The 15,118-nt window shown below is 52.8% G+C and overlaps 2 protein-coding genes across 2 annotated transcripts in view; both read right to left on the bottom strand.

Annotated features, from left to right (window-relative positions):
- The window catches only part of LOC116807419 (serine/threonine-protein kinase pim-1), a 31,105-nt gene extending 27,941 nt beyond the window's left edge, over positions 1 to 3,164 (bottom strand). Inside the window, exon 1 of the mRNA XM_072919873.1 lies at positions 2,964 to 3,164. Coding sequence (XP_072775974.1) covers positions 2,964 to 3,164 — 201 coding nt within the window. The remainder of the gene's footprint in view (positions 1 to 2,963) is intronic.
- Positions 1 to 15,118, bottom strand: part of LOC140680877 (uncharacterized) — a 359,672-nt gene that overhangs the window by 219,836 nt on the left and 124,718 nt on the right. Inside the window, exon 7 of the mRNA XM_072919762.1 lies at positions 9,157 to 9,651. Within this exon, the coding sequence (XP_072775863.1) occupies positions 9,157 to 9,651 (495 nt within the window). The remainder of the gene's footprint in view (positions 1 to 9,156; positions 9,652 to 15,118) is intronic.

Below are 15,118 nucleotides of genomic sequence, written 5' to 3'. Positions count from 1 at the left end.
AAAATATTTCTTCTTTAAATGTAAATGAATGATTAAGAAATCTTTCCCTGACATTGTCAGCAATCTGGTCTCTGCCACAATAATGATCTGAGCTCCCATCTCTAAATCTGTAAGAATTGTTTTTGAGGGTCTGCAAACTAAAAAACCTCACTTTCAACTTCTGTGAAAACATTAACAAAATCCTTGTTCAAAGCTACTTATTTGAACGATTTTTTTGGGTTTTTTTCTTTCAATTTTATCTGTCCAGTGTCTAGCACTCTCCTCATATTTTTCTCAATGATCAGCAAAATCAAGTCTACAAAATAATTATATCAAGAGATTAAAACATACAAAATCTTCAACCTCATTTCAGCCTTATTTCAGGCACTTCTTCACTCCTTTTCTTTTTTCTTTTTCCTTTTTTTTCTCTTTCTCTTCTTCTCTTTTGAAACAAGAAAGTTGAAATATAAAACATAATATAGAACAAGACAAAATATCTCAATAATAAAATGCATAAAACTTATCAAAATCGATAACAATTCAAGAAAATTCAAAAGAAAGATATTCTAAATAGCATATATAAAAATGAACAAAGCATGATCATTAGAAACATTGTGACAGCAGTTCAGAGTCTGCAAACAGCTGAAACATTTGTTTCCAGTGAAAATCCTTGGCATCCCTTCCTGGGCAGGGCTGGCAAGTTTCACCTCAAAGCTGTGTCAGCTGTAACATTTGTAGAATCAAATTGATGGGTCAAAAATGACCTGCATATCATTCATTTTTGTGCAGAAACCTCTGAATTTTGCTGGCAAACTCATCTGTCCAAGTTAAAATCAGGGTCTGGCCAGGAGCCAAACTTTAAACTGGAGAGATGTCCCTTAACATATTATATAAAACAAAACTTACACTAACAATACATATATAATACTTAAAACATAACAACCTATTATAACATTTTCTTATAAAATAAACACTTGAAGTTCAAACCGATAAACTGGTCAAATGACACAAAGATTCATTTTTCTTGAAACTCTTTTGAAGGAAAAGGATGTCAATTGGAGAAATCGTAAGATTAACAATGGCAAGAGGTTGTCAGAATGCTTCAGGCACCTCTCTCTGAGATTTTCTGAAAAACATTTGAGAATGATGAAAAATAGAAATGCAATGATTCCACTCACGAGAGATATAAAAACGAATCAGGAAGTTCACCTAGAAAAATGCACAATACAGTTAAAATCCAAAATGAAACTTCAGAACTGGCATGTAACCTGGATAAGATTACATAAACAACAATAAAACATACGAGAATTCACTATGAAAAAACGAAGCACAAATCTTCACCTGATAACATGATAAAATTTCTTAACAATAACATTTATAGAACACTTATATAGTTAAAAATAAAGGATTTGAAAACAAATGCCTTTTGTATCATTATACAAAGAAATAACAGACTATAAAACTGATTTTTAAACAATGAAATCAATCTCAGAAAACTCAAAATAAATTCTTTTACAACTCTTATATACTGATAAACTTATAATAAAACAGAAAGTACTAAAACAAAACCAAGGATCCAATAAATCCAATAACTTCTCCTTAAATCAATGTTCATTATTACTTTGTGAACTGTTTCAGTCAAAACCTTCTCATCCTTAAAGAAAAACACCTAAACCTTGCTGCCAAATAAACTTGGCCTTTGAAAAACTTAAAATAATTTTTGAATCAAATAGTACTTAAACTCAATATATAACAATCTTAGTAAAGAATCCCTAAATTATATTAACTTTACGAAATCCATATGTATCAAATTAACAATATATAAATCCATTATCAATTAAACCTTTATAGACTTAACTTCTTCAGGGCCCAAACCTAAAATAAACTTAAAGTGATATACTCTAATTAAACAATACTTAACTTAAACGCAAACCAACTATATAAAAATCAATTCTATCATTAATAAAACATTAAAATACAACTAAACTTAAACTTAAACCTTAATATAATAAATTACTAACATTTCATGCTATTTAATTCTCTATTTCAATTTTCATTATGATATCTCTTTTTCACAATGTGTTCCACAATTATTACTTATCATCACACCGGCTGGGCGTGTCTGCTCGATCAATTCTGTGACCTAACTGAAAAATCTGGGGTTGGTGTTTAGAAACATTGGGGAGATTTGAAAAAGGCCTTGTGTTGGCTGGTTTTCAAAAAGCGACTGACTGGAATTTCATTTCAGGGTGAAAATTGGGAGTCTCATCCTCAGCATTGCTGTAGGATATTTGCTGCTTGTAAAAGGTTGTTTGCTGTGGCCGTTGTGATTTTGTTGTTTGCCGCCGCTGATGAAAGGAAATGGGCGGTGCATCGCTCGCACCTGCTGTGGAGAAAGGGTGATCAAAGGAATCCCTGCAACTGGCTCTGCTCAGCCCCCATCTGCACCGGCATGAGAGCACTGGGAGCATTTCTGGTGCAGTCAAACACCGCTTCTGCCTGCGTTAGGATGGCTGCGCCTCTCTCTTGCTTGCTCTCCCTGCTCACACCAGCTGTCAGCTGTGCCGAACCCGCTCCTGCAATCCTCCTCTCCAAACCCAGCACCCACATTCTCAGCCACTTCCGCGTTCGCTTTAACTCTCGCAAACGCATGCGCAGCCTTGATTCACCCTCTCTGTCTGTGTCACCATGGGAACAAGGGAAGGAACCCCCGCACCGACCGCGCCCGCCTGCACCGGCTCCGCGCGGCCGTTCCTCGGGAACGTCCCCCCCCCATTCTCTCTGTCAGGCCTGGCACCACCCCGGTCTCACTTTGGGTCAGCCCACTTGGTCCCTGAGCCACTGCCGGAGCCCAGCGTAATTCGGCACTCTGCTGACGTCATCAGCGCGCGCTCGCCGCGTTCTGCGCTGCTGCAGCCCCGCGCCTCTCGGGTCTCCCCCCGCGGCCACCGCGCAGTCTGCGGACGGCTGGCTGGCGCCCGTGCGTTCGAGATGCGAGAGATCCCCGCCCCGACTTCGGGGTTTCGTTTGACCGTCTCGCGCATGCGCGCTGCCATGGCCGCGGCGACAGAAGAGTACCACTCCCCGTCCAGCCGCCGGCCTGGCCAGCGCCGCTGCTGCGAACTGGGAGCTACTCCCTCGCGCCTGTCGGGCGGTGCTTTCGCGCTTTCACAGACCCTCGTCATGGAACGCATCACCGGGCGCTCCAGGCGTCTGACCGCCCCATCCGCGCTCCCGCCGCCTCCTGCGTCTGTGTGGTTCCCACTGCCCCCCCCACTCGCCTGCACCGCGGGCTGTTTTGAACTCCCCACCCGCGCAGCTGCGAGAGTTCTCTCCTCTCTCTCACTTTTCCCTCCGCTCTGCACTCACGTCTGCCCCCTCCCCCCAGGAGCCGCCGGCGCCGCTGCCCCCCCACTGTGGGTTCGGACTTGGAGAGTGGCCAGTCCCTTCCCCCACCGAGGGCTGCGTCTGTGCCTGGCTTGTCTCACTGTCTGGGGATTTTCTGCAGCTGAGGAGCTTAGAAATTGAGACTTGAGGGAGTCTTGAGGAACAGTGTGAACCCGGAGACACAGGACATGATGAGACACCATCCCCCCCTGATCTTCTTTGGGAGGCAATCCTGCTTCCCCTGGTGAGGAAAATTGCCCCAAGCTGCTGGCTGGACCATCTTCCTCCTTGTGCTCCCATAGGAGCCTTAGCTGTTTAGTCTAAAATGCCGCATTGTGAAAATGACTCTTATTGTCCTTGCTGAAGGCAAAAGTTTTTGCGGCAGTCTTATTTTTTTTTTTTCTTTTTCCTGTGGCTCGGTAATACAGTTGCTTATTGATCCCTTGCCAAAAATTTAACTCAAACAAAAGATGTGCATCTGTGTGCGGGTGATTATACTGCACCCACAATAACAAAGCTTTCATCTCATTTGAGGCTATCTCTATCAGATGGGTAGAAGTCTTGCCCTGTAGGGCTGAAAAAAAATTTTTGTCTGTCCTTGGGAGCATCCCTTCCCCCTGTTCTTAATTTCAACCATTCTCACCAAAAGCTGAGTCAGCACGAGGTCAGTCTGGAGATGGCACTGTTCATCGTCCAGCAGGTCACAGGCGAGAAATCCCAGGCACGCTTCTGGTTTTCCTCCTCCTGGCTGTCCTCCAGACGAGCTGTCTTGGTGAAGGTCGGGTTCTTATCTTGAACTTTCCGCTCCCTCTCTTCTTGGAATTTGCCGAGAGCATTTGTGTTCTGTTCTTCTTCCTTTCTTTATTTTTTTGTTTTTCTCTGCTGATGAAGGTTGGAGGTTGTTTGGTGTTTTTTCTTGTTCTTCTTGCTGATGCCCGCGCAGGGACGCCATTTGTCGGAATCTGTGGCTATTGGTGATTCCGAGATTGTAGAAAGTCTCTGTCTTTCTGCCCCGTTGCCAAAGAAGAAGCCATAATTCGTCTGTGCTTTTTTCAAGGTTGTTTATTCTTGCTTAGCTATAACATGTTCTGCTGCCCTGCCGCAGGTCTGTCCTGCAGGGCAGTGTGCGGGGCTCTGCCCCTCAATGGGATGGTACAAACATTATATACCAGAAACTACGTGTACTATATTTACAATAATGTGGCAATATCTATCATCTACGTTGAGCAGTGTGTCCCCAGCCTAAACCAATAGAAAAATGCCAACACAACAGTGAAACATGGAGGGCATGAAGAAGGAGGAAAAGGACAAGACACACCCAATTCCTCCATCTTGTCCCCTCTGAACCCCTAATCTAGAAATCTAAAATTTTACTTTTGCACCCGTGTCACACTTAATTATTACTTATATCAAACACTCAAAGCTTGTAATTCATCCTGTAAGATTGAAAACTCCTCTCCATGGACAGAGATCACAGACAGTGTCTCTCGGGGCTCTGTACAGGGGGGTTTCTGACCCGTGCCAGGGTCCCAGACCTGCCAGGGCAGCCAGAGGGAAGCCCTGGATTCCCACAAGGGACTGGCATAAACGAGAGATTGGGATCAAATAGGGACTGGGATCAACTAGAAATAGGGATCAAATATGGAACTGGGATCAAATAGTGTTGCGTTGCGGTCCCCTTTCACCGCGATACCACCGAGCGCGGGCGTGCTGGGCGGCGGGGGGAGAGAACGGGCGGCCAATCCCCCTGTAAATGCTCTGCAGACCCAGTTATCGGCGCGGGGACAGATGGAGGCGGCACGGGACTTGGGGTGAACAGGTTCGGTTTATTTCGTGTGCCCCAAGACGCCTTGGGGGGGGGCGAGCAGATGTTTTATACAAGAACTTATGGGGATGGGTATAGGAACAGCAACCAAAAGGGGAATAAGAGGGGAGGAGTTTGGGGTAGGACTAACATACTAAACAGTCTGTGAAAGGGGGCAGGGAAAGAAGCGGGGGGAGGGGAGATTCACATCTTGGAGAGAAGGGGGTTAGGAGTGAGATGGGGGGGGTGTGTACAGACACTGAAAGCATAAAGAACACACTCCCGCACCCTGGGTTTGAATTTTTGGGTCGATTTGTGGCGATTTTTGGTTTCCATTGATAAAAATCTATCCGGGGGCGGGGCCAAGGCTCGTTTGGGGGGGGCTTCAGGAGGGGGCGGGGCCAGAACCCAGAGCTGGTAACTGGGAGGGGTGGGGCCTGAGGGGGCGGAGCGTCGGTGGGCGTGTCCAGCAGCAAGGGGCGGGGCCAAAACACAAGGCGGGGTCTAAAGAGGGCGTGGTCAGTGTCTGGGGGTTCGTCCTGCCCACTCCCACCCCCCTAAATTCCCCCGGACCCTCCCTCACCGCCCCGCCCCCACCCATGGGACACACCCCGAAACCTCCCCAGCCCCTCCCCCCTCAGCCCCCCCGAGCTGTTTTCACCTGGGAACCCCCAAATCTTTGGGAATTCTCACCTGGGGCCTCCTAAAGCTCCCCTGCACCCCTCCAAAATCTCCTCAGGACCCCACAAACCTCACCTGGGACCCCCAAACCTCACCTGGAACCCCCCAAATTCTCACCTGAGACCCCCAAACTTCTCCTAGGACCCCGAGACCTCACCTGGGTAGGTGGGAAACCCCAAATCCTTGGGAATTCTCACCTGGGACCCCCCAAACTTCACCTGGGACCCCCTAGACCTCACCTGGGATACCCCAAACCCTCACCTAGGACCCCCCAAACCTCACCTGGGACCCCCCAAAGCTCACCTGGGACCCCCCAAAGCTCACCAAGGACCTCCTCAAAATCTCCTCAGGATCTCCCAAAAGTGGCCAAAGGTGAGCCGGGGCCGGGGCGAGGACCTCACCACTTCCTGTTTCCCCTCTCCGGCCCCGCTGCGTTCCCGCGTCTCCCCAACTGTCTCCGGCCGTGTCCCCTCTCTGGAGTGTCCCCAGCGGCCATGGAGCCCCGTGGAGTGCGACAATCCCGGCGGGGGGGTGGGAGGGGACTGGGGGGACACGGGGGTGGCAGAGGGAACACGGGGGTGGCAGAGGGGTGGAGGGGACCGAGGGTGGTAGGTGGGAACAGGGGGGGACAGTGGGAGATGAGAGGGTGACAAAAGGGACAGAGGGGACAGCAGAGCCCTCCAGGGAGGGGACAAACGGGACCACAGGAGGGCACAAGGGCCACTGTAGGAGGCCAAAAGTGCCACCAGGCCCCTGACACCTCTCCTGTCCCCTCCCCAGCTGTCCCCCCACCAGCTGCTGGAGGCGATGGTGGCCGTGGTGGCCACACTGGGCGAGCTGGTGGCCACCCTGAGAGAACTGATGGCCACCGTGGCCAGGCCGCACAGGGACGTGCTGCTGGCCGTGTCCCCAGAGTTCCTGCGGGTGGCTGTGGGGACCTTGATCTTTCACCTCCAGGACGCCCTGCGCCACTACCGTGTCCCCTCCCTGGGCCACCGCCCTGTCCCCTCCCTGGGCTGGACCCTGGCCAACCTCGGGGACACCCCAGGGACCACCTGGGCCTGTGTGAGAGCCCTGGCCAGCGCCAGGCGTGTGCTGGACAGGCTCATGGACAGCTGGGCCCGGCTGGCCAAGGCGGCCACCGAGCCCCGCGACGCCTGCAGGGATGCGGCCACCGGGAGGGGACAGCGGCTGGAGCTGTACCTGGGGCTGCTGGGGGACTTGGTGGCCGCGTGTGACAAAGCCACCGCGTTCCCCCAGGAGCTGCAGCGCTGGCTCAGGGACCTCGAGGCTGCCCTGGAGGGGACAATGGAGGTGTCCCGATTTCCGTGCGGCCTCGGTGGCCACAGCGGCCGAGGCTGAGCAGCTGTTGGAGGCCAGTGCCCGCCTGGCCACGCGTCACCTGCTGGGGACACTTGGGGACATCAACACCCTCTTCTTCTGTCCCTCTCCTGGCCACAGTGGCTGTGCAGTGGCCGAGCGGTGCCAAAGAGCCATGGAGGACATCCCGAGGCTGCTGTGCACAGAGCAACATCACCACTGGGCCGTCATCAGGCCGGTGTCACCTCTGCAGAGACTCGGGGACATTCTGAGGGCACTTTGGGAGCACTTGGGGACACTTTGGGAAGGCGTGTGGCGACGCCGGTGGGGGCGGGGGGGTGAACGAGCCTCCCCTCAGTGCCTTGCAGGAGACCTGGCTGTGATTTGGGGGCCGGGGGGGTCCCCAGGCAGCCCCCGCTGCTGGGCACTGACCCTGCCCTGGGGGGTGCCGGGACCCCCCAAAAACCGCACCCGCACCCCCTTCAGTGCCCCCGAACCCCCCTCAAGCACTGACCCCCCTCACTGGGCACTAGGACGAGTAGAGACCCCCTCTCGGTTTTCTGGGGGTCGAGATGACCCCGAGATTGTGAAAAGTCCTTTTCTCCCAGCCCGCGTGGGCAGAGAAGGAGTCGAGATGCGGAGCTTTGCTTCTCAGGGCCGTTTATTGTCCCTTTTCTCTAACAGCTTTGTCCGCTCTGCTGAGCTCTGTCTAGCAGGTCGGTCTGTGGCAGTCTCCCTGCCCTCAGGGCGCTGTTTGCCTTCTACACTAAAAACTACCTGTACTGTGTTTACAATACCGTGCCAATATCTATCATTTATGTTGGACAGTGTGTCTCTACCTTCAACCAACAGAAAAGTGTCACCATCACAGCAAGACACGGAGGAAAAAAAGAAGGAGAAGAAGGTCAGGACACACCCAAGTCCCTCCACCTTGTCCCCTTGAACCCCGTATTTTAAAGTGTTAAAATTCTACTTTTCCACCCTGTGTTAATTCACCTACCACGCTACTCAAACCCTTGTGCCTTGTAATTCCTCATACAAAGTTGGCAATTTTCTCCAGGGGCTAAAACCACAGCCACCGGTGTTCTTGACACCATGCCAAGGTCTCCGAGGCCCCTGCCTGGGTCTGGAGCCATCCAGGGCAGCCAGAGGGATGTCCTGGATTCTGACACCCCCCAATTACCGAGCAGTGGGAGCCCCCCGGGCACTTCCCCCCCTCACCAAGCACCGGGATAGGGACCGGACCCCCCTTGAACCCTGGGAACCCCACAAGCACCAGGACCCCCTAGGCAGCGCCACCCCCGTGCACCGGGACAGGGACCGGGCCCGCCTCGTGCACCGACCCCGCCGAGCACTGGGCCCAGACCCCCTTTGTGCCCCCATCCATGACGGAGGTTCCATCCCTTCTGCTTTGACCCCCCAGAGCTGCGGGACCCCCAGGAACAGTGCAGGGACTGTGGGGGACCCCAAGGGCTGAGGGGGCACGGGGGGTTCACCAGCACTAGGGGAGTCCCTTAGGGTTTGGTCCTTTCCCCCCCGTTGTCTCCCAGGACCCCCTTTTATCATCAGCGCCCCCCCCCAGTTTATTGGGACCCCCCCCATTCACTGCTTCCCCACTTCCCTGACTCCCCAAAAGCGCTGGGACCCCCCCGAGCCATGAGCCCCCTGCAGTGCCCACTCACCTCCCATCCCCATCCATGGGAACCCCCCCAAATCACAGCAGCACAAGGAGAAGAAGCCAACACCTTCCCCACACCCAGCATGGATCACCAGGACCACGGATCAGTAGGGCTCTGCCCAACGGGGGTCACTGGGGATCATCCAGCCCGGATCCTCCCATGGGGGATGGAGCTGGAGCAGCGCACCAAGCTCTTCCCTCACTCTCTTCCCTCACTCCAAGCTCTTCCCTCACTCTCTTCCCTCACTCCAAGCTCCTCCCTCACTCCAGGCACTCACAGGGCTTCAGTTAGTGGTGCCTCCGTTGGTGCTGGGTCAAGTGAGAGCTCCTGAAGAATCTCTTCCCACACTTCCCACACTCGTAGGGCCTCTCCCCAGTGTGGATGCGCCGGTGCACGGTGAGGCTGGAGTTGCGGTTGAATCCCTTCCCGCAGTCAGGGCAGCGGAAGGGCCTCTCCTCTGTGTGACTCCGCTCATGTAGGAGGAGATTGGAGCTGGTCTGAAACCTCTTCCCACACTGGGAACACTCGTAGGGCCTCTCCCCTGTGTGGATGCGCTGGTGTGTTCTCAGGTCTGAGCTCCGCCCAAAGCTCTTCCCACATTCCAAGCACTCATAGGGCCGTTCCCCAGTGTGGATCACCTGGTGCTCGATCAGGCCAGACTTGTGTCTGAAACCCTTCCCACACTTCCCACACTTGTAGGGCCTCTCCCCGGTGTGGATGCGCCGGTGCTCGGTGAGGCTGGAGTTGCGGTTGAAGCCCTTCCCGCAGTCGGGGCAGCGGAAGGGCCTCTCCTCTGTGTGACTCCGCTCATGTACGAGGACATCGGAGCTGGTCCGAAACCTCTTCCCACACTCCCCACACTCGTAGGGCCTCTCCCCAGTGTGGATCCTCTGGTGCCGGATCAGGCTGGATCTCTGGCTGAAACCCTTCCCACATTCCAAGCACTTGTGGGGCTTCTCCCTGCCATGAGACTTCTCCACCAGCTCCGAGCTCCGGCTGGATCTCCGCCCGCCTTCCTGGCTCAGGGGGGCTCTTTCCTCCCCGCAGCTCCCTGGGCTGGGTTTGCAGCTCCTCCTCCTGCAGCATCTCCGGGGCTTTTCCTCCTCCTCCATCCAGACACGCCCAGGGAATGAAAAATCCTGGTTTGGGGAAAAAAACAAGAGGAGAGCACCTTGGACTGGAGATTCCTCCTTGCCCAAGTTCATCTCAGGAAGTCATTGAGAATCTTGTGTTTGTAAAAACCTCCAAAACATCAAGATTTAGCCCAAAAATCTTGCAAACTTCAAGACACAGATCAAAAACTCCCCAAACATCACAAGCCAGCAAAAACCTACTCCAAAACATAAAGATTCAGCTGCCACATAAAACCAAAGGACCAACATTTAGCCCAAGAAAGCTCAGAAACACCAAGATTCACCCTGGGAAAATAGTGGATCCCCCTCCACAGTCACCTGCTGCATGTGGGGGGAGAAACGCTCCTGGGGCTGGGAGAGGCTGCAGATCCAGGGAGGGGTGGAACCTTCTGCTGCTTCCTCTTTCTGCTCCTCCTCCTCCTGTGTCTCTACTCTTCCTCACACTCCTCTTCCTCCGGCCATTCCTCCCCCTGCGCAATCCCACCTTCTCCTTCCACCTGCATCGTTTGACCATTCTGTTCCTCAAGCCTGCTTCTCCTTCCCTTCTCCTCCTGCCCCCAGGCCCAGCACCCACTGCCGGCTCCCTCTTCCCCCCAGACCCACAGCATCCCAGCCGAGGGGCAGGGATGGAGCTGGGGCAGGTCGGGCTGGGGCAGCGCTGGGCTCTCGGCCGCTCCCGCCCGCACTCGGTCCCCACTGCAGCCGCTCCCGCCAGGACAGCGCGGGGGGGCCCGGCCTTGGCGCTGCCCCACTCCCACCTCCCCAAATTCCCCTCGGGGGGCGATGGGGCCGAGGGGGAAGGCTCAGAGGGCCAGGGAGCTGTAAACAAAGGAGTGACAGGAGAAGGAATCGGTTTCAGAAAATGTTATTAATTGATGACACAGACTGCTCCTCAGCCAAGGCCCTGCTCTATTCATGAACTTCCAGAAGAACAACAAAGAGTTAACAGAGCCATGAATATCATTTGCTATAGAAAAGCAGGGAGCATATTAAGGGAGTATGTAGTAGGTGGATTGGGAAGTCTGTAGCTCTCAAGTGCTTCAGCCAATGGGGAAAGCAGAGGGAGATGTGGCCAGGAGAATTAGGATGAAAAGGAGGCTGTGTCCTCCAACAATTGGAGAGATCCCATGGGGAATGTCCCATGGCCTCTCCCATTTTTAGGAATGAAATTAGTTTCACAGGACTCCTCTGTCTGCTTTGTGGACAGAATCCTCTGGTGATGTCAATTTTCCCGCACACCCTGGGGCAGGGAGTGCAGCTGAAGGTGCCTCACCCACTTTGGGTGATCGGCTCCCTTGGCTGGCGGCAGCACCGGGGATTGATTGGGGACCCGGGAGTGACCAGGAGACAGACGAGTGACACATCAGGGGGGTCTGTGAAGAGTCAGCAGGGAGAGAGCACTGAAAATCTCATCAGTGAGTGCCCTGGGATCTCCGGGGAGTGAACATGGCAGGGCACCCATGGAGGGGAGAAAAGGGAAAGCCAGGGAGGGGTCCTGGCCAAAGGGATGATGACCCCAAAATTCTCTGAAGGGTCCCTTGGGAGAATGCTGAGGTAGTTTGCACGTTCCCCCAGAGGTAATTAAGGACATGGACACCCAGGGGGGCAATAAGGGAAGTGAAGAAGGGATTTGGACAACAGGGGATGGATGGTGTTGGTGTGCTGGGAAGGGATCAGGTGAAGGGGAGTGTGCAGCAATATGGTTCAGGCAAGAAGCAGCAGGAGGAATGTGTGTGGTAAGAAAAAGAATGATGGAAAAGAGGAGGAACAGAAAAATACTCAGGATGGGGATGTTTTTCAGCAGGGTCTTATCCTGACAATTTGCCAGCTGATACTTTGAATTCCCAGTTTCCAGGAGAGGAAAAGCAGGAGGTGAGGATGTCAGGGGTTTCTCTGTGGTGGGCAGCGGCAGCAGCGGGCGCAGAGGTGCGGGACCGGGAGCAGGGCTGGGGGCCTGTGGGGAGCTGCGGGGCCGGGCCGGGGCTGTGGGGCAGCCGGGGCTCAGCGCTGGGCGCTGCCTGACCCCACCAGCCCCGGGCAGGGCCGGCAGTGGCCCCCGGCCCCCAGGAGGCTGCGGGACGCCCCGGCCGCTGCCCGGCCCCGGGGAGCTGCCGGCCCTGCCCGCCGGGGGGGCCGCCTTTGGACACTGCGGCAGGACAGGCACCGGCTCTGCCACACGGGCTGTGCAGGGGACCCTGAGCACAAGGAGCAAAACAAAGGAACATCTGGGAAATGCAGAGTGCTCATGGAAGGATCAGGATTTTCTGTGAATGATTTGGTTTTGGTCCCTGCAGAAAGGAAAGATTTTGCAGAAAGCTCAGCAGCTCTCAGAGGATGAGCACCCACAGGCAGTGACCGGGGCTGCAGGAGTGGCAGAAGAAGGCTCTGCAGCACTTGGGCACAAAGGCACAGCAGCTGAAGGCAAGGAGGGATGAGCAAAAGGCCAAGCTGAAGGCAAAGGCCATGGCAGAGTTCCCACAGCCCCTGAGGGACCAACCCCAGGGCCCAAGGGGGCCCCAGCACCCAGGGGACGGCCTCGGCCACAAGCACCTGGCAGAGGCATTGCCCTCCTGGCCAGGGCAGAGCCCACCCAAACAGCCCCTGGGAAGGAGTCAGGGCTCCAGCTGCAGCCCACAAGGACACTGCAAGCACAGACAGCAGCACCCTCAGGAGGAGCGAGTCCACCCCTGCATGGACATGGATTGTCAGGGCTCTCTGAGCTCCCATCCCACCGGGGACCCACCACACTGCAGCCCTGGAGAACATCCAGGCTGGGTCTGCATCCAGAGGAGGCCTCTCCTGATGGACACAGGGGCCTCTCCATCCACTCTGAATCTTACACCTAAGGGAGAAACATTGTAAAGGAATCTTTTCATTATTAAGGGAATAACTGGGAAAGCTGAGCTGGTGTCATTTGTTCAATCACTTAGGAGCTTTGGAGTATAGGTTTGAAATAAACCAATTTCTTTTCTTCCTACTGTGATTGTAATTAACTAGGAAGGAATTTGATGGTGGCATTGTAATATTGTAAAAGGTGATACAGAGGCTATTGCTGCTGTACCTTTGTGTCAAATGTCTGGCAAGGCCTGTGCTGAAGGGAACCCAGAGGTGTGGGCAGCCCCAGGGAAAGAGGGAAAATTTGATAGGGAGCCTCTCCAAATTACTTGGAAGCAACCAGGACAAGTGGGGGCTAAAAGCAACACCCTGTTCCAGGGGAGGGAAGGAAGGGCTCACAGCCTGGTATGGAGTCCCTGCTAAAGGCAGGGCTTTTGGAGCCAGGGATGTCTCCCTACAGCACTCCTATCCTGCCAGTCAGGAAATCAGATGGCTCCAATGAGGAGGACAAGAACAAGTGGTAGACAAAACCTCTGTGAAATGGCTGAAATTTCTAGATAAAAAACAACTTTTGAGTATTAAGAGAAAAAGTGCAAATGGTGGAGAAAAACGTTAAATATTTGGGACATATTTAGACTGAAGTTACGTGGTTGAATGACCCAGAAAAGGTGTGGGCAATCTCAGAAGTAACCTTATCCAGGACCAAAAAGGAGCAGAGACAATTCTGAGAATTAATAGGGAATTACACAGGCTGGATTGAGGATTCTCTCTTCCAGCCAGAACATTGTAGGACTTTGTAACCCCAGACAGCCTCCATGCTGTGGTATGGACAGGAGAAAGTGAATAAAACTTGAGAAAATGAAAAACCAAAAATATTGATGCCTCAGCTGTGGCTCTTTTCGGACTCAGAAAAGAAATTTTCTTTCAGAAAAGAAATTGGAATTGTAGGTGAATGTTAAATAGGGCCACGCCAAAGAAATTCTTGGGCCATCAAGATTTTTTTTTGTGTATGTTTCTGTGTGGCTCTTAGAGATACCAAAATTTTGGTCTGGCTTCTTCGATGTTCAGCTTCTGGCTGCATTTTGCAAAACTAGAAGAGATTCAAAAGTGACCCCCTTAACTCATAAACAGGCACCCAGGAGAGGAGCTTTAGACATGCAAATTAACACTGCTGGGGCAGAGTGGGGACAATGTACCTGGCTCTTCTTGCCTGGGGCAGGAATTGGCTGATTCCCTCTGCCCCTCACCCCAAGCTCTGCCTGCTTGCACAGATGGAATCTGCACGGCTGAAGGCAGAGCCCATGGTGAGGATCTGACTCTGAAACAGAAATGGCTGAGGCTGCAAAGGGAAACAGCAAATGGAGAATGTTGTGAAAACTTCACTAAAATAAGGGGGGATCATCCCCCTGCCCACTCCAACATCTGCTGCCACTGTCTGTGCTGTACAGGGTGTATCAGAGCACTGGGGCTTTTGCTAGAACAAGTTCAGGGAAATTAGTTGAAATTCAAGTATTTGATGCTGTATTTAGAAAAATGCAGTCATTCATGCAGCCCCAGCTTGAGGGAGCACACAGAAATGGGGAAAAGATGAAGGGCCACCAGAACAGATCCTACAACACCACGGACCAGCCCCTGGGAACCCAAACCAATTCATATCAGGAAGCAAAGAACCCTTTTATAATTTCAATGGCATCATTAGATTACAAGCTGTCCTCAAAAGAAGAACCAACCAGACAGCTCCAGCTCCTGACCTTCCTGCTGACCAATCCACTGAAAGAGGAACACAACATTTCACCAGGGGATGAGATCAGGTTATCTGTGAGCAGAAAAAACAGGAGTTTGTGAAAAACCAAATGGCTCAAACTGCTGTTGGCAAAGAGACAACAAAGGAAAAGTGCTGAGAAAGATAACAAAGGAAATAGGAGAGCAGTTTATGTATTGGTCCAAGCATGGAAAGGATGGGAATGGGACACGCTTTCGTGGCTCCCCGGCATACCAGGGGTTAAACGAATGCTGCTTCTCGTCTTCTGTGCCGAAGCAACTCTCATCTTTTTACCATGCCCCACACCTTGGCAGTGCAGCTCATCCAGCAGCTGAGCCAGGGGATGCAGGTGGCAGCCAGGCCTCCTGATCCACAAACGGCTACAAAAGGACAGGGAATGAGGGCACCGAGAATAATCCCAAAACTAAAGAGGAGCCGGGAAGAACAAAACAGAGTCAAGGAGTGAATCTGCCTGGAGAGAGAGCCAGGCACTTGTAGATAAGGAAGTAACGGGGGAAACCCTCAGTTCCAATAAATA

The sequence above is a fragment of the Taeniopygia guttata genome, chromosome 30, assembly GCF_048771995.1.
Source record: "Taeniopygia guttata chromosome 30, bTaeGut7.mat, whole genome shotgun sequence".
NCBI lineage: Eukaryota > Metazoa > Chordata > Aves > Passeriformes > Estrildidae > Taeniopygia > Taeniopygia guttata.
The sequence above is the reverse complement of the archived record's forward strand: the minus strand, read 5'-3'. Positions and strand labels throughout refer to the sequence as shown.